At 38.4% G+C, this 18,823-nt stretch overlaps 1 protein-coding gene across 3 annotated transcripts in view; it reads right to left on the bottom strand.

Annotated features, from left to right (window-relative positions):
• Nucleotides 1-18,823, bottom strand: part of RIPOR2 (RHO family interacting cell polarization regulator 2) — a 100,163-nt gene that overhangs the window by 49,606 nt on the left and 31,734 nt on the right. The window contains exon 1 of one of the 3 annotated variants that reach the window (XM_026699504.2): nucleotides 13,180-13,296. The exons of the other annotated variants lie outside the window; for them this stretch is intronic. Within the exon in view, the coding sequence (XP_026555289.1) occupies nucleotides 13,180-13,246 (67 nt within the window). The 5' untranslated portion in view covers nucleotides 13,247-13,296. Of the gene's footprint in view, nucleotides 1-13,179; nucleotides 13,297-18,823 lie in introns of those variants that run through there. 3 annotated transcript variants of the gene reach the window in all.

Consider the following 18,823-nt stretch of genomic DNA (forward strand, 5'->3'; position numbering starts at 1 on the left):
GTCGGGGCCATGTGTATCTTAATCACATATTCAAAGCATAGTAAATAATATTACAGGTTACTACTTCAATCTGTTGCTTCTCAAATGTAAAATTATAACTCCTCTAATAGTGCAAATTTTCATTTTGTCATTTGGAAATTTTGTCTGGAAACTATTGGTCTTCTGAAACAAAATTTGGTAAACGTTTACAGATATTTACTTATTTACATACTCTATTTTTATGAGCCCAGTTCACAAGACTCCTGTGTAGTTTATAAGATTCTTAAAATGGAATCTAAGCTTCACAATCCATCACCTCAAATCTCTTATGAAATAGTTATATCAAAATACAAAATTTTAATAAAAATATCAATGGCAGCCTGGTTTAACTGTAAAAGTCTAAAAGAAAAAGAAAAAAAATCCTACAAATCCAAAATTCCTTCCAAAAACTAAGATCACATCAAATCATTTTGATGATGGCCCTTTAAAAGGCCAAGAAAGAACCTTGCAGGAGGATGACCAAGGACAAGGTGTTCTACCACAAAGGGATCACCAGAGAAAAATTGTCTTGATTTCAGTGGTCAGGTGGATCCTAAGCATCTCTCTGGAAACAATCCAGAAAGACAGAATCCACTAGGAGGTGATAGTCGCTAACATTTCCTAAAGTAAACCCATAAAGAGCTTTACACATCAAAACCAGCATTCTGAAATAGAATCCTGTCATAAAGAAATTGACTTAAAAATCCCTAAGTTCTTTTTTTTAATTGATTTTCTATTAAATACATTTCTTAGTGTTTAACAAACATCATGTTGTCTGTGTATTTCATGTGCTTAACAATACAAATTTACATTCTTAATCTCCATCCCCTTTTTTCCAACCATTGGTAAAATAGATTTTAAAAATCCCTAAGTTCTTAATGAAGAACAAATATTTAAAACTGAGGTGAAAAACCTGATTATATAATATGAAATAGCATCATTCACTTTTACTGTTCTGAAATAACTAGCTTCATTTTCTTTGCTCATGTGCAGTGATAAATTCTTTTTTATAATTTTATTAAGCATTACGGTTAAAATAACTAATACAAACTGTAAAAATAATGAATAAAAATTAGAAATTGCAGAAGAGAAGGAAAAAAATGGAAAGGAAAAAATTTAAAGAAATAACTTCCCTTTCATAACACGTCACAACCAAATTAGTAACTTATCAACAAATGATCTCTTCTTCCCATAATCTCTTATGTTTAAACAAATCTTTAAAGTATCGTTGTTTTGCTCAGGTCAGCAAAAGTCCACAGATAATAACATGTTTATTTTTACCTTGATCAAATAAACCAACTTTATATTCCTCCCTTTTACTTTTAACAATTGTAATATTTTTATACTTCTTTTATTTACTTTTAACAATCTTGACCTTTAATCCCCTCAAATAAAGTCCTGCAGCTTGATTTCATCTCATTTACTCTTTTTCTAAATAATAATTTGTATTGAATTTTAAAATTACAAAGGTAAAAAAACTAATACAAACAAGGAAAATATAAACAAGCAGAAAAAAATGGAAGTATGATTGGGAGGAAGGAGGAGTGGGGAAAGGAGGAAACACATACAAAAAAAGAAACTAAACAAAGGAATAGAAAGAACTTCCCCTTTCATCAAAACAAATACATTTTCAACAGCCTGACATCTTCTCTAATATTTCAACCAAAACTCTATTCATTCTATATCTCATGTTTTATCCACTTACAAATAATAAAGCTTATCGCATTTCTTTTCATTTTCTTTCTTTTCCCCTTCTCACAAGATTCTTCACAACTTTAATAGATCCCTTTTAAAAATCTAATATAAGAAAGTTTACTTTTTTTTGTTTGGTAAAAAAATCAATCAGTTGCATTTGTCTAGTTAGGGTAGCATCTTCTTCCACATAGCTCATCATTTTTAGATCCACTTTCAAATCAGACTCATTCCTTTCCAGTAAAACTTGCTTCTTTTCCACATCATCTTCCAAACACACTCTATCTATAATGGCAGACACTTTAAAATTAACTTATGTCCAACGTTAAAGTATTTTGTTCTATTCTGTCATTAGCTAGTCAAATTTAAGTACTCTTCTCATTTAATTGTAATCTTTAATTCACCTTCTGGTTTCCTCTAGTAGCCCACCTGCAAAATCCCATCTTATTTTTTTTTTAAGTACTGAAATAGTAACATTTTCCCACAGGAAGATTATCACAATTACTTTTAAAATCTTATTTCAAATCCATTAGTCCATCTATAATGTTCAAAAATCAACATTCTAATCCTCCTTTTGCTGTTCATTTGAAGAATGGGCTTTGGATTTGTGGCCAGAATGATTCCAGGAAAATGCCATGAATAGAGGTTGGCTCCCCTGTTTATAGACACCTTCCACTATTGGGGAGTCCTTCTAAATCACAGCACGTGCTGTGGGAGCACATGGAAGCTATGGCTAAAAAGGTTTACAGTGTTACATCCTGTGTGCCAATTAAGAGAGGTGCTCATTAGTGACTCCTGTTCTAGTCACCTTCCAACTGGATTACTGCAATGTACTCTATGTATTTTCAAAGAACATTTGAGTAATACGGCTAGTGCAGAATGCAATGGTTTGGACAATGATAGATATACAATATACTTGGGTGTCTGGGTAACCCCCAGTGCTTTGGGAACTGCGCTTGTTATTAGTCAACTGCCAAGTGCAATTCAAGGTGCTAGATGTTACCTTTAAGGTCCTACGTAACTCCAGACATGGTTATCTGAAGATCCACCTGTTTCTGTATCCAAATGCCTATCCAACTAGATCAAAAAGGGACAATTCCCTTTGGGAATTACGCCCATAATGGGAGTATCACCTTGGAGGTAGGCATTCTTAATGGCTCTCTCTATTCTTTGGAACTTTCTCCCAGTAGGAATTGAGTCAGCCTTATTCCTCCTAGGCTTTGGCAAAAGTTTTGTAGTTCTGTCAGTTCTACATTGCAGAAAGGTAGTCTGACTTGAAAGTGTAATTCATGCCCTATAGCATTTGTGGGTTTTTGTTTGTTTGTTTAAATGTTATACTTATATGTGCATGTAGTTTCATGGGGTATTCATATGTCTTTATTGTTAATTATCTAGCTTTTGCAAGAATATACAGCAAACAAACATGTAAATAGGTAAATAGAAACAATACTAATACAGCACTGCTAATTTTACCACTGGCAAATCTGGAGTCTTGCTTAAACAAAATATAACTGAATGTGCAGAAACTTAACTTACTTTATAAGGCTGGCGTTATTATTAGAAAACAAATGGAAAGATTGTCAGACCTGGATAACTAAAGCAACATGTATAATGTAACCACCAAAGCCAATACTCTTAAACAGAGATTATGAAAAATGCTTAGTAAAATAATACCCTCCCTGTGATCTGTCTAAGCTATATAAAGTAAGGCCAGAACATTTTCTCTGGCTAAGCTGGTATGTACGAGGTGACTTTTTTTATCAATATATATATGTCTGGAAATATTAGTGTGGGAGGATAAATAGGGATTGGAGACAGGAAGCAGATTTGCAGACAGTTGAAGAAGATATGAAATATCCTCATGGTGTGTGCATTCATTCCAATGTCACGTCTAATGAACAGGTTTGCAGATCTTTGTAGTCCTTCAAGTATCATAAAATCTGACAGATCAGATAGTACCCTGGGATTTTTATGAACACACGAACAGTGTGAAGTTTTATCAATTGTTCCTATACTGTTATTAAGGTGCAAGTCATTTGCAAACTGCAATTATTTTGCTCCCAAAGAAAAGCAAAGTTGATGGGAAACACTTTCTGTCATTTCAGCTGCATTAATTAAGTCTCTGCAATAGGAACTGTTATGTGGCAAAATAAAATCTAACTATGAAAGCTATTTTAGTTGTTGGGTTATAATGTACGAGGCATAATATAAAGGCATAACTATAAATGTACAACTTAATATATTTACAATTAAACTTCCATAAATCCAGAAAGTTTTTTTTTTTTTATGGAAGAAATTAAAACAGTGAAACAGTGATATTAAGTACATTCTGTTAAATTCATTCATTTCTAAAGAAAAAGATTATTAAATATGGGGAAAATTTTCCAAAAAGTAATCGTATCTTTAAAAAAAATGCCCAATTTCCCTAATCCAGGCAATGGGAGCTACATAATTGTGCAACACTGATACATGTGCAACACAGTGGGGCTCTTATTGTGTGGTCAAGTTTACATCTGCCTTTAATACTTTCCCCCAATGGACACTGTTCTTCCAGTATCTTCCAGTTTTGGTGGGGTGGGGTTTATTTGTAGTTCCTTGATTAGGGCATCTGCTTCATTTCTCTAGTGTTAATTTCTTCTTACCTGGCTGCTGGAGAGGATGCATTGTTTCCTTGTCTTTGTTTTCTTCTTAGCTTTATTGTCTCTTGAATGGTGTATAAATGTGATTTATCTCTATGTGTCTATTGATGCCTATTGCATATTTGTCTGAATGCCGTGTTTCCAGGACATTAACATAGTTCAAAAAGTACTGACAACCAAATTAGTAGAGTTGAAGGAGAATAAAGTGAATAAACGCAAATTTTACAGAAATAATGAAAAAGCATCTGAGTATCTTGGTAGATTTGAAAATAAGAATATGGATTATAAGTTATAAAACTTGAAAATGCTTATAGTATATAAGTTGGTAGATATGTAATAATAGTGGTCTCTTTGTTGAAGGAAGCAAAAATGATATTGTATAATAATTTGTTCTACTACTGTCATATTGAAATAAGACCTGGAAATGTTAATCTGTATGTAGCAGTAATAGATTATTGAAGAAGCATGATAAAAAAAAAGATGAAATATGACTATGAATTAATGTTTTAAGTGTTTTAGTTAGGTAAAGAGAATTAATGAGAATCTTATTGAAAAGCAAATATAAGAAAAAGAGTAAATAGATAGAAAGGAATTGAGGCTGAACAACTGATGACATGTTGCATAAGAGAAATGTAAGTTTAATTGTAGACCATAAATTCATAGAATGGATGTTGTAGAAGCAAGAATAGTTTTCAATAAAAAAGTAGACGTATAGTGATTGAGATTCATGTAAACAAGGTTTATTGAAATTTTTTTCCCTTACCTTCCCTGCCAGTAATTTTTTAAGCTCACAACTTGTTATACACGTTTTCTCTGCACTGTGTAGTATTGCTTATCCCAAAAGGAACCACACGATACGTAGTACATGATGTTCATAGCCTTGATCTGCTTTAGGCATTTGTTACAAAAGCTAATTTAAAAATGCTTGAATAAAATCATTAACTTTAAAATATTATGCATACATGATACAAATCATTATTGACCCAAAATCTCATACTCAAAAGAGCTACTTCCTATTCTCATTATTTTAAGTTGATAAAGTTCAGTTATTCTTAGAATAGAATGTCCAGGCCAATTCTTAAACCTTGTACTTCAGGCAATCTCAGTTGTTTTTCAAACTGTCCTGGATAAGATGGAAAAAACTTCCCAATGTTACTGAAAAATTATGCAAAAACACCTGTACCAATATTGCTTTGCCTTTTTGTCAAAAAGTAGGCAGTTCTGAACAATAAAATATTTAGATCTTATCACATGCTATTTTCCTAGTTTCTTCATAATTGTCAGATTTGGAACAAACCTTTTCTTAAATCACTTACTGTATGCTACAGCATCCTTTGTCTTGAAGCACACATTGCTCCAGAGCAATATACAAAACACTGTATTCAATATGGCTTGTTAAACTAACAGACCAGTTTGTTTGAACTGAATATATTGTATATATTACAAAAGCGGAAAAGTGACAACACAATAATGTATTTTCTTATGAACCTTTTCCCCCTAATATTTTATCATCAATTCAACTATTATTTTCTCAGAATCCAAAGTTTCAAATATTTTTGAAGTCATTAGCAATAGCTGAAAATATGCTGTGTCAATGTATGGTGCTGGTGATTCAAGAAGCAGGTACTGTTTAGGAGCAAGATATGAGTTCTTCATGAAATCCGTTTTAATTTCTAGTGACTAGTAAAATAGATTTGAGTGATGAAAATGGAATGTGCAGGAACACTGCAATTCTAATGAAATGCTAATTAATATTCAGAAATTTGTTCAAATAATCCTATACAGCAAGATTTCTATTTGCACTGAGCGTTCCTATTACGACAGAATGCAATGGTTTAGTGGAGGTTAGATGGGAAGAATGAATTGCAAAAGCACTTTACTAGAATTTGTTCTGGCACTAACTTAGTTGCAGAAATTTGCCACCTCCTTACTTCCTCTTGCATACAGGAAGAACATAGAAAGGAAGAAGCACCAAATGATGCAACTGAATATGGGAACATCATTGCAATTTAAGTAAAATATATTGCACTTATCTTTTAGGGGATATACAAAATATTTGAAGACACTCTCCATCTCTTACCCCAGATTCAATAGAATAATATTTTTATGTACATAGTTATGTACATAGTAGTTAGTAATTTCATAAAAGTTCTTCCATTTTCACCATTTACTATTTGGAATGGAATAATTGAAGAACAGGCAGCCTTCTTTAAGTGGTAAAGGCTGTGCTGTCGAGCACTTCAGATTAAAAGAAAAAATGTGTACTAGAGCAGGCAGAGTGGAAATGCAGCACCTTTTTGTAACCTTTTTAGGTTACAAGAACTTATAAAGATAGAATATTTGTAAGAACTATGAACCACTGAAACTGAGGAGGTAGCAACACCTAATAATAACTCTATTCGGCTGACAATATAGAGAAATTTAAGTATAAAAGTTTAAATATCTGGTAAGCCAAATTCAGAATATATTTTATGAAATATTTTAACTTTTCCATTTTTATATTTTTTTAATGCTTCTGTTAGTTTAAGTAGTTCCCTTGGCACCATTTCTTCTTTGTCTTTTCATGTTCAGAATGCACTTGCAACATTTTGCAGTGTTTTTAAGTGTTTCTATCATCCACACTTATTTAGATGCCATGTCTTCTGAGATATAATAGTTTCCAAGGTCTTGAACTCTTGGATTCCCTCGTTTTTACCTGTGAGATATCTAAGATCCTGTTCTTTTTCACCCATAATCTTTTGTGAGTGAGAAAAAGCCATTAAGTCAAATATAATTTTCTGGTTAAAAAGACATTTCAGGCTCCTGAAGTACCTAGAAAACTTCAAATAATTAAGTCATAATATCTAATAAAGGAGAAAAAAATTACATTATCAATGTAACTGGATAAATTGAAATTCAATGGAATTTCATTTCATTTCATTTCTGACGTACACTATTTAACTGAAAGCAAAACAAAATTTGGCTGCATTGATCCAAAAATCCAATGGCAAAAAATTACTTGCATAGATTAGAGACAGAGGTAGTCTATCACTCTTTCCCATTGTGGATCCATCAATACTGAAATCCAAACATTCAGAAATGATATAAATTTTCCAACTTTAAAGAGTTTTAAGTTAGCATTTGAACAAATGAATTTTAATAGGCATTGTTTGAAGCATGAAGACACAAATTTAACTGGTTGAATATTGATAGTGTTATTTATATACATTGTTATGTTCATTTCTAGTAACTCTCTTGAGCCAAACCCTCTTCTGAACTTCCTTTTCCATTTTTATACCTTTCTATTATTCTCTGCCTGTTACTCTTCATCTCCCTCTTGAAAACAGTACTCATCAATATTGTAAATTGGTTCACATACAAATGTGGTTTTTTGTTTTGGTTAATGGGATGAGCTTTAGGAATATCAAAATGAATCAGATGCTTTATTCTGGCAAGCAGCAGTTTGGTTAACACGTTCACCACAAAATCCTGGTAGGGAGGAAGAAAATTGTATTGTTGTTTAAATTGCGCGTTTCTGTAATTCTAGTGAAGAAATACTGAAAACTTATTTACATTAATTTTCAAAGGCATGAATTACTTCTATTAAACAAATTATTGGAACCTTTCGGTTAATACCCTGTTTCTCCAACAATACGGCCTCCCCCAATAGGAAGTCCCAGCATGTTTTATAGGCATGAAATGAAATTAAGCCCCTCCCCCCAAAATTAAGGCCTATATTAAAACATACAAAATGGGGGGGAATAGTGGGGGGGCTTGCCATTAGGAAGTACTTTTGTTGCACACCCGGATATGGTGCTGCCTGCGTTGACCCCGATACGAAGTGCCCCACCAACGCTGAGGTCAACATCCAAGCCATCGCCGCCCGCCCGAAGATGCAAGGGGGGGAAATAAGTCACCCCCCCAAAAGACGGCCTAGCCATTTTTTCGGGGCTCAAAAAAAAAAAAGACCCAGCCTTATTATATGAGAAACACGGTAACAAACTGCACACTCAGTATTTGCTTAAGTATATGCAGTGAAAAACATATAAAATAGCTGTGTTACAACACTACACTGAACTACAGGTAAAACTCGAAAAATTAGAATATTGTACAAAAGTTCATTTATTTCAGTAATGCAACTTAAAAAGTGAAACTAATATATGAGATAGACTCATTACATGCAAAGCAAGATAATTCAAGCTGTGATTTGTCATAATTGAGATGAGTATGGCTTACAGCTCATGAAAACCCCAAATCCACATTCTCAGAAAATTAGAATATTACGTGCATTCAATAAAACAAGTATTGTACGTAGAACAATATTGGACCTCTGAAAAGTATAAGCATGCATATGTACTCAGTACTTGGTTTGGGCCCCTTTTGCAGCAATTACTGCCTCAGTGCGGCGTGGCATGGAAGCTATCAGCCTGTGGCACTGCTGAGGTGTTATGGAAGACCAGGATGCTTCAATAGTGTCCTTCAGCTCTTCTGCACTGTTCGGTCCCATGTCTCTCATCTTTCTCTTGGCAATGCCCCATAGATTCTCTATGGGGTTCAGGTCAGGCGAGTTTGCTGGCCAATCAAGCATAGAAATCCCACGGTCATTGAACCAGGTTTTGGTGCTTTTGGCAGTGTGGGCAGGTGCCAAGTCCTGCTGGAAAATCAAGTCAGCATCCCCATAAGGCTGGTCTGCGGAAGAAAGCATGAAGTGCTCCAAAATCTCCTGCTAGACAGCTGTGTTGACCCTGGACTTAATGAAGCACAGTGGACCAACACCAGCAGATGACATGGCTCCCCAAATCAACACAGACTGTGGACTTCAAGCATCTTGCAGTGTGTGCTCCTCCATTCTTCCTCCAGACTCTGGGTCCTTGGTTTCCAAATGAGATGCAAAAGTTGCTCTCATCAGAAAAGAGGACTTTGGACCACTGAGCAACAGACCAGGTCTGATTTTCTTTAGCCCAGGTAAGACGCTTCTGACATTGTTTGTTATTCAGGAGCAGCTTGACAAGAGGATTACGACATTTGAAGCCCATGTCCAGGATCCGTCTGTGTGTGGTGGCTCTTGATGCACTGACTCCAGCCTCAGTCCACTCCTTGTGGAAGTCCCCAACCCTTTTGAATGGCCTTTCCTGACAATCCTCTCCAGGCTGCGGTCATCCCTGCTGCTTGTGCACCTTTTTCTTCCACACTTTCCCCTTCCACATAACTTTCTATTAATGTGCTTTGATACAGCACTTTGGGAACATCCAACTTCTTTTGCAATTACCTTTTGAGGCTTTCCCTCCTTATGGAGGGTGTCAATGATGGTTTTCTGCACAACAGTCAGGTCAGCAGTCTTTCCCATGATTGTGATTCCTACTGAACCAGACTGAGAGACCATTTAAAGCAGGCTTGTCCAACCCGCGGCCCAGGGGCCGCATGCGGCCCAAGTCGCCTCGTAATGCGGCCCAGTGCCCACCCCAACCTTCGTGCCGGAGCCAGCGAGGAGGAGGAGAGGCAGGTGCGGGGCGGGGCGGGGCGAGGCGAGCGCCAGGCCAAGCAGCAACAGAAAAGGCGGGCGCCGTCAGAGCGCCACCTCCTGCTTTTGCTGCCGCCGCCACCGCCACCACTTCTGCCCCCGCCACCGCTTCTGCCCCCGCTGCGACTTTTGCCCCCACCATCGTCGCCGCTTCTTCCCCCGCCACCGCTTCTGCCCCCGCTGCTGCTTCTGCCCCCGCTGCCACTTCTGCTGCCGCTGCCCCCGCCACCACTGCTTCTTCCCCCACCACCGCCACCGCTTTTGTCCCCGCCGCCGCTGCTGCTTCTGCCTTCCAGTCCTGCCTCATCCAGCCGGGCCATTTGCAGGAGGAGAGGTAGGCGCAAGGCGGTCGAGCTCCGCCCCCGCAAAATTTGGCTGGAAAATAAACCATGATAAAAAAACCATGATAACAAAACCGTGATAAAAAATAAATAATTTTTAATAAATAATAAATAATAAAAACATCTCACTAACTTCATTTCCAAATAAATTTAATATGTTAACTATGTTTTCTATGTTTTTTTTGGATGGTCAGGTATCGTTACTGTTATTTTATGTGCGGCCCAAACCAAATTTTCATCTTCTAATGTGGCCCAGGGAAGGTGAAAGGTTGGACACCCCTGATTTAAAGGCTCAGGAACCCTTTGCAGGTGTTATGGCTTAATTAGCTGATTAGAGTGGGACACTTTGAGCCAAGAATATTGAACCTTTTCACAATATTCTAATTTTCTGAGATTGTGGATTTGGGGTTTTCATGAGCTGTAAGTCATCATCATCTCTATTATGACAAATCACAGCTTGAACTATCGTGCTTTGCATGTAATGAGTCTATCTCATATATTAGGTTCACCTTTTAAGTTGCATTACTGAAATAAATGAACTTTTGCATGATATTCTAATTTTTTGAGTTTCACCTGTAGTATATTATACTGAAAAATAGTATCTCCACAAAACTTCCAGCTACAAAAAGTAAAATAATGTATATAAAAATCTGATGCTTTGAAGAAGGAATAAATGCAAATTTTGTCAACACATTTTCATGGATATGGAAGGTGCTCTGAGTTGAAAAGGTGCAAATTACTTACATGATAGCAGAAAAATACAGAAGTGTTTACAATAAGAATTAAAATACTACTGCTCTTAAAAGTAGAACATTATTTAGTAACCTCATTCTGTCAAAGTAAATAAATTCAGCAAGTTATCTTCTGCAGTTTCTTTAACTCCTGATGTGCAAGTATTTGCATCTCTGCCATTTGCCGCTGTTTGAAGATCACACATAATTTGGATAAAGGCACATGCAGCTTCAAAAAGAAGGCATGGCACATCCAGAAATTACCTTGCAAAGGTGCCCCTTGTCAGCAGGAGGAGGAAAATGATGGCAAAAATCAGGTGGAGAGACCAGGGCTGGCAAAGGCAGCTGAGTATGGTATGGCCAAAAGGGCAGAGATGGGGGGATAGAGATGCAAAGAAGGCAGTCTGAGGCTTGGGGAGGGAGAGAACTACCCAGGAATGGCTTCCATCAAGATGAGTCCTCACCTAATAATCAGATGGGATTTGGTTAACAGCAGAAACCAGGATTGCCAGAATTGCTCTCCCTAAGTCAGGGGTCCCCAACCCCAATGCTGTGGCCCACTACGGGGCCATGACCTGTTCGAAACCGGTCTGCATGTGAGATGGGCAAGTGGCAGGCAAGTGTGTGCACGAAGTGCTACTCATGGGAGCAGTGGGTCCTTGCGCTCACACACGAAGCTCCACTTGCATCAGCAGAGAGCATTTAAGCGGAGAGCACTTGTGCTTGTGAGCAAATGTCTGCTTTTACATGAAGCTCCATTGGCGTGAGTGGAGGCCATACCCAGCTGCCACTCGCAACAATGGAGCTATGTGCATGTGTATGTGCCTACCACTCACATACACCCTGCTGCACCAGGCTAGGTCGCCAAGCTGGAAAGGTTGGGGACCGCTGCCCTAAGTGATGTAGTTATGTGACATTTCACTTTATGACTGCATTGTTTAGAAACAGAAATTCTGGTCCCAACTACTATTGTTAACCAAAGTCCAACCTGTACAGTGAAGTAATATACTGTATATAGTTTATAAATATGTTATCTTTATTATTATTATAAACATATTGTAAATAGAAATCTCCATCCATGCTCATGATTCCAGTTGACACCCCTTGGCCTTCTAGTAAGTTTGCTGTTAAGAGCCCAGAAATTCAATGCTAAAGGAGGTGTACAATTGTCCTGCTGATTGTAATATTCATCAATGAAGACATGACAATAATGTGCATATTGCCTCTGACTTTCTAACGTACTTGAACAAAACACTGCAGCAGTCTAAACACTCTTTGCCACTTTTTAATGCATGTTCTCTTGAAAGTCTGGGAAACCCACAACTGCATTATTCCTGCACTTACTTTATTCACCCATATGCTTCATACAATTTTGCTTTTCGTAATAGTTTCCAGGATGTCACTTTTTAAATTAAAATGCATTTTAAATTTAATTAAACTTAATTTATCTAACACAAATGTTTAACATCCATACAAAGAAAGCCAGGCATTATCTACATACATTTTTTTCTCTAAGGGGAAATATATAAACAAGGTAGTTGAGTGGTATGAGCTCAATAAAATAAATGAGGAACTGATGTTAAAAGATACCAGTATGATTGTTGACCCCCACAAACTGCTTATGACCAAGCTAAAATTTCAACTGGGAAGTGAACATTAAATTTTATATATGTTGACAATTCAGAGAGCAAAAGCCGATAAACTATCAATACTATATCCATTGTCTTTTTTTAAAAAAAAATCTGAAAATTGATCTTTCATTCTGAAACTGAAGAGACATAATAACTGTACTGAAACTACCAGTATTGCAATTTTTTTACCTGTCTGCTGAAAATGAAAACTGTATTAGTGCAGGAGTTACAACTATAGTTGCTGGAATAGTTTGTTGATTGCAATCACAGATAGCTCATGTTAATATAATTACTATGGAATGTAATTATAATTGAATTTGGATTACAAATTAAGCTGCAATCTTGTGTAGATTTAATAGAGTAACTCCCCTATTGAGTCCTACTTCTGAGCGAAAACTTCTTTGCAAAAATACTTTTAGAACTCATTTCTCTACTTATTATAAATCTAATTTATTGTTTTGCATATTCTTCTAGCACTTTATTTAACCGAGACAACTTATCTTTGTGAAAGGTTTATCCTTAGCTTTCTTATACTCAACATTTGGACCTTTAAGAAATCAGTAATGTGCCATTAACCTACAACCAGCATGTAACAGCTAAAAAACAGTGTTATGGAATGTAATTTACCTTCACAGATGGTATCATCCGCTTCATCAAGCACAAATAGATCTTCTTCCAAATGCATCATGATCATGAGTAAGCTGAACAGCTACTGAATGTTAGGGTTGCTTTCAATACTACAACAGATCTACTTCCTTGCATGAGCTTCGTCTCTGCTGTTGGTTGTAACAACTTCCTCATCTGCACTATTAGAGCAGTCTCATTTACATACATATGGTAGTTTCTGCTTTCTTTTCCCCTTTTCTGTAACTTTTGAGACTTGAAGTGACTTATTTCCTCTAAGGCTAAGAATATAAACTCAAGGATTCAGAATGAAGAATGAATCAATTTCACTGTTAATCCGTTTCTAAAAGACTCTAAAGAACTGTGTTACATAAGTAGCACATTGTTAAAAAGAGAAAACCTGGTTGTATTAATTTGCTGTTTCTTTTAAATTAGGAGTATTTCACCCAACAAATTCTGTAAAGTTTGAATGTTCACACATGTATCAGATATATAATCATATATTACTGCGTCATAACTTAATATTGTTATACTGCATAGAAGAGATTGCAACCTGAGATATAACTTGCAATCTACATGTAAACCTTCATGTATAAACAGCATGCAATTTATGGTTTGTGCATAAGTTGGGAAGTCAATATCAAACAAATTTACCATGATCGACTTATGGCAATCAATGTTTTCTCAAGTTCTTTCTTAATCACATTCTCATTGAAGAAATCTAATATGAATGTTCAGAAAGCTAGTGAATATTTGGTAACAGTTCTTGTTTAATAGCCACTTGTTTGATGATTGTTCAAACTTATGACAGTGCTGAACAAGTGTTAGTTAAAATTTGACCTTGTACTTATGGTTTTCATAGCATCCAGCAGTCATGATTGTGATTAGCAACTTTCCCTGCTGGCTTCCCACAAGCAGAGTCAATGAGGAAACTAGGAGGAAATCAGAAGACACATGAGTTCCTCGCTTAATGACCTATGTGATCCTTGTTTAATGAAGGCAATCAGTACTGCTGTCACTAAGTGGTGCAGTCGTGGTTTTTCGACATACAACTGGGTTGCTTAATAATAACGTTTATGATACTGATTAGAACAATAAAATGATGACTATATGTAATTTTATTTGGTTGGGAGCCTCTTTTTTAAAAAAAAAATTGAGGCCCACAAACAGGATATGAAGGCAATTAATTTTATTTCTTCCTACCAAACAGTAATCAAAATCTGATCTATGGAGATGTGATCTGCCATTTTAGTCAGTTTTGCCAGCCAACTAGACTCTAAGAGGTTTTTTCCAATATGGTCTTCAGCTAATCAGACAATGAAAAGCCTATAAGCAAATAACCAGCTCAGAGAACATCAAGGACATCCATTGAGCTATGGTTAGTCATCTACTGAATGAACTCTAGTTGAATGGCAAACTATATAATACAATTTAAAACTATTCATGTGTGGGTTAGTGCAACAAGTTAGATCAAAGGCAAAGCAGCAACATTATGTCATAGCATGACACAGAAAAGTCCAGAGGCATTCAAAATTCTAGATGACTTCCAGTATCCTCCTTTTGAAATATATTTTCTTCAAAGACAAATTTTAGCTTTTGTATTTCTGATTTATTTAATTCTTAAACTTGATTTCTTTGTTCTGTTGCAGAAGTCACTATGCATCATTTTCAAATACAGCACAGAAATGTTTACACATTTTACACTGTTTCTAAAATGTTAAAGAATGAATCAACTCCTAGAAGTTCTTTTCTTGTTATTACACTAGGTCTCCCTTGAATTTGGACCAGTTTTCTACATACATCACTTTCAAAGCACCGGAGGTCTATTCTCTTGACAGACTTCGTTGCTATTTTTTCACAACTTAAAAAAAGCATCAAAAGGCTGTTTTCTTTGGGGAAAACAAACGGTCACCTACATAAACACACACACAACCCTGGTGACGAATGCCCTGACTCAAGTTCTTTATTCAAAAGACCCTTAAGAAGTCTCTCTGTTCCTTTCTTAAATGGCAATCTAATCTACAATATAACAAACCTCCCCCCCACACACACAAAGACCCAAAAGGAGGACAGACACAGAGAAAAGATGATGACATTGTAGGGAAAAAAAATGTTTCCCAATTGTAATTATCTACAGATTGTTTAAATCTGTCTCTTTTTTGAGCTGATTGTCAATTTCTCTTTTGCACACTGCTCTAAGATTTTTCTATTTTCAAGCTTTTATACCTTAAGTTTTGTTTGGAAAAATCTTCTGCATTTCTTTTTCTTATTCAAAGAACATAAAAAGTTGCCACACAGTAGGTCAGAATATATTTCTAGTCTAACAGAAATTATTAGAGAATATTTCAAATAGGGGGACTTTCCTAGTGCAGCTTGTCAAAGCGGGAAAATCAGCAACTAATACTGTACAATTTGTGTTATTCTCAACAACTTACAACCATCAAAAACTACAACATGACGTGAAAGATGAATGCTAAAGTTTTATCAGAAGAAACCTGATGACAAACTAACTTCAAAAATGTTATAATAATAGCATTAACATGGATATATAAATTGGTGGAATGCATTGTACATTCATCTGACATCAATTTGACACAAGTGCAATACAGTGATGACCGTATAATTACATATGCCCAATTGGATAAACTCTCAGATGATGGAGATGGACAACAAAAATATCTTAACCCCAACTGGATCACCGCAGCAAAAAAACTGAACAAATATAAATATCGTTACAAGCAATCACTTTGGATATCAACTTTATCCAGATGAATAGAATAATAAAATTTGAAGTGTGAAAGTGAATAAAGTACATGGGTATTGTACCCAGTATTAAAGAACAGCAATGAATTCTAGAATTTTGCAGTTAATACCAAAATACCAAACTAGTACCTAGTACCAAAATGGGCGTTGGTGCTTACCTGATACGCCCTTTCTCGTCGAGCTGCGTAGAGCATCCAGAGTGGGAGGTGCTCCAGTCTCTGCACTCACAAGCTGAGCTTTAATTGAGGAACGCTCCTCCCTGTCCATGTGACTCCCTCGGAGCATTCCCCAGTTTTACGAAGACGAGAAGACAAACACTATCATCTCATCCTGACCATTGTAAAACATTAATCTCTGACTCCTTGATTCATTGGCCGAAACAGGATTCCCCACCAGACGGCTAAATTAGGGTGGGGCTGGATGCTCTACGCAGCTCGACGAGAAAGGGCGTATCAGGTAAGCACCAATGCCCATTCTCCATCGAGCTGCTCCGAGCATCCAGAGTGGAACATACCAAAGCGTGGCTTGTCCTATGGGAGGGACTCCGTCTGGGTCGGAATCTCCTCTGGTTTCTAAACAACTTGTTGTAGGGCTCGACTGACAGAGGACACTTCGACTGAAGCAAACCATCAATCTTGTAAAGAGGAATGAAAAGTTGACAGGGACAACCAGATGGCCGCTCGACAGGTGTCATTGATCAATGTCTGAGTTGCCCAAACTGCTGAGGTAGCCGCACTCCTTGTGGAATGTGCGGTTATTCCTCTGGGAACAGGAGTGCTTGAACCAAGTCGGCCTTGGAGAGTGTAGCTCTAATCCAATGGCCTACAGTCGACGGGGATACTTTGATACCCAGCGTCTTAGGTTGAAACGAACAGCATAATGATTCCGACCACCTGAAAGGCTGAGTGCGGCTGATATAATACAAAGCGCATACCTGACAATGAAGAATGCCAGTGTCTTTCCCTCTCTCTCGAGAGGGACTGGGACAACCGTTAGGAAGGAAAAAGTTCCTGCGATCCGTGAAAGGCTGAGTTAACCTTGGGCAAGGAAGGAAGGGTCCAGTCGTAGGACCACCCGATCAGCGTGAAAAACGCCGAGATCCTTCTGGCGGATAGAGCTGCGATTTCAGATATCCGACAAGCAAATGAGACTGCCACTAGAAACACTAGTTTGAACGTTAGGCATTGAAGTGATGTCTCCCTTAAGGGCTCGAAGGGAGGATTAGCAGTAACAGGAGAACCCCATTAAGATCCCAAGTTGGGTATCGGTGTACCACTGGAGGATGCCAGCTGGCAGTTCCTCTAAGGAATGCTCGGATGCGAGGGTGGTGGAAGCGAGCCAATATTGCCACAGGAGATGACGGTTGATAAGGTTGCAACATGTCGTCTCAAGGAGTTAGGAGCTAGCCCTTTATCCAGTTCGCCTTGCATGAAGGCTAATATTTGTGCAATAGATGGAGAGAGTGGATCACTATGTGATCGCGGCATCATCTACCAAAAAAATGTCCCATGTGGCATTATATATACGTACGGGTGGTTGAGGACCGAGTTGCTGTCAGAATGGTATAGATGGCCTGGCTGGCAGGCCCTTCTTTCCTTAAGCGGTCCTGCTCAACCTTCCGATAGCCAGATGAGGCCCCTGCGGGTTAGGATGCAGGAGGGGTCCCTGGGATAACGAGACTCTGCCCAGTGGGATTCTCCAGGGAAGGGCCACTGACGGGGTGCGAAGTCTGTGTACCACAGTCTCCTGGGCCAGTGTGGGGTAGCCGAGAGAGTTCCGCCCTCTCGCGAATCAGCCTTAGGATCACCCTGGGGATCAACGGAAGTGGGGGAATGCGTAAGCAGCCCTGAGGGCCAGGGACAACGTAAGGCGGTGTGGTTCTCCGCCCCCAGAGCGGGGTACCTCGAGAAAAGTCTCGTGAGCTGGGCATTGAACATGATGCAAATGGTACCACTAGTGGTTGGCCTGATATTGCTGAGGCTTCCCTGAACAGGGAGAGGAGCAGGCGCCACTCTGACTGGACTATAGTGGTCCTGCTCAGCCAGTCTGCCTGAATGTTTGAGGCCCCCGATGTAAGCTGCCCTGGTGGAAGGAGGTTGGTCTCTGCCCAGCGACAGAGACGCTTAGCCTCCCTCATGAGCCAAATGGGTGTGTGTCCCCGTCTGATGACGTGCGCCTGTCAGAATGAAGATGTGGCGTCCGCGTACCTGGGGGAGGAAGCTGCGTAGGGCCAGGTATACGGCGTGAAGCTCCAGCCAATTTATGCTGCACCATAGCTTGGCTGCTGACCATGTGCCCTGAGCTGAGAACGAGTGGAGGTAACGCCCTATCCAGAAGGCTGGCGTCTGTGGCGAGGGAGACCCACCGGGGTTCCCTGAAGTAATGCTCTCTGTCGATGGCAGGTCTGGTCCACCAGAGGAGGGACACGAGGACCTCTGAAGTGCCTTCGCCATGGAGTTTGGGTTGCTACCTCTCGATCGCTGCTTGGAAGCAGGAACCACTGAAGGGATCTGGGATGCAGACAGTCCCAAGGAAAAATGAAATGCATGAAACCAATTCATGGAATACATGAAGCCAAGCAATTTACTAAGTCCAGTAATGCTACCTTTATTGTGCCCGCCTGGTCTCCCTGACCGATTTCTGGATGCTATTTGGGTGGATGGAGATAACCGGCTTTTTAGCCAATAAACGAGGACCCATGCATCTGGAGAGCAGGGAGGTTGACAACGTAAGGCGTTGTGAGGTTCTGGTGTCCCTTTCTGCTTGGAGTTTGGAAGGGGACAGGATAAGAGTGTCATCCAGAAATAGTGAATGCGGATGGGGAAGACTCTAAGGAGAGCCATCAGAGCCACGAGGCTCTTGATGAAGGTTCTCGAGGCCGAGG

This window comes from Pseudonaja textilis, chromosome 3 (genome assembly GCF_049901715.1).
Source record: "Pseudonaja textilis isolate UNSWEBS1 chromosome 3, rPseTex1.2, whole genome shotgun sequence".
NCBI classification, from domain to species: domain Eukaryota; kingdom Metazoa; phylum Chordata; class Lepidosauria; order Squamata; family Elapidae; genus Pseudonaja; species Pseudonaja textilis.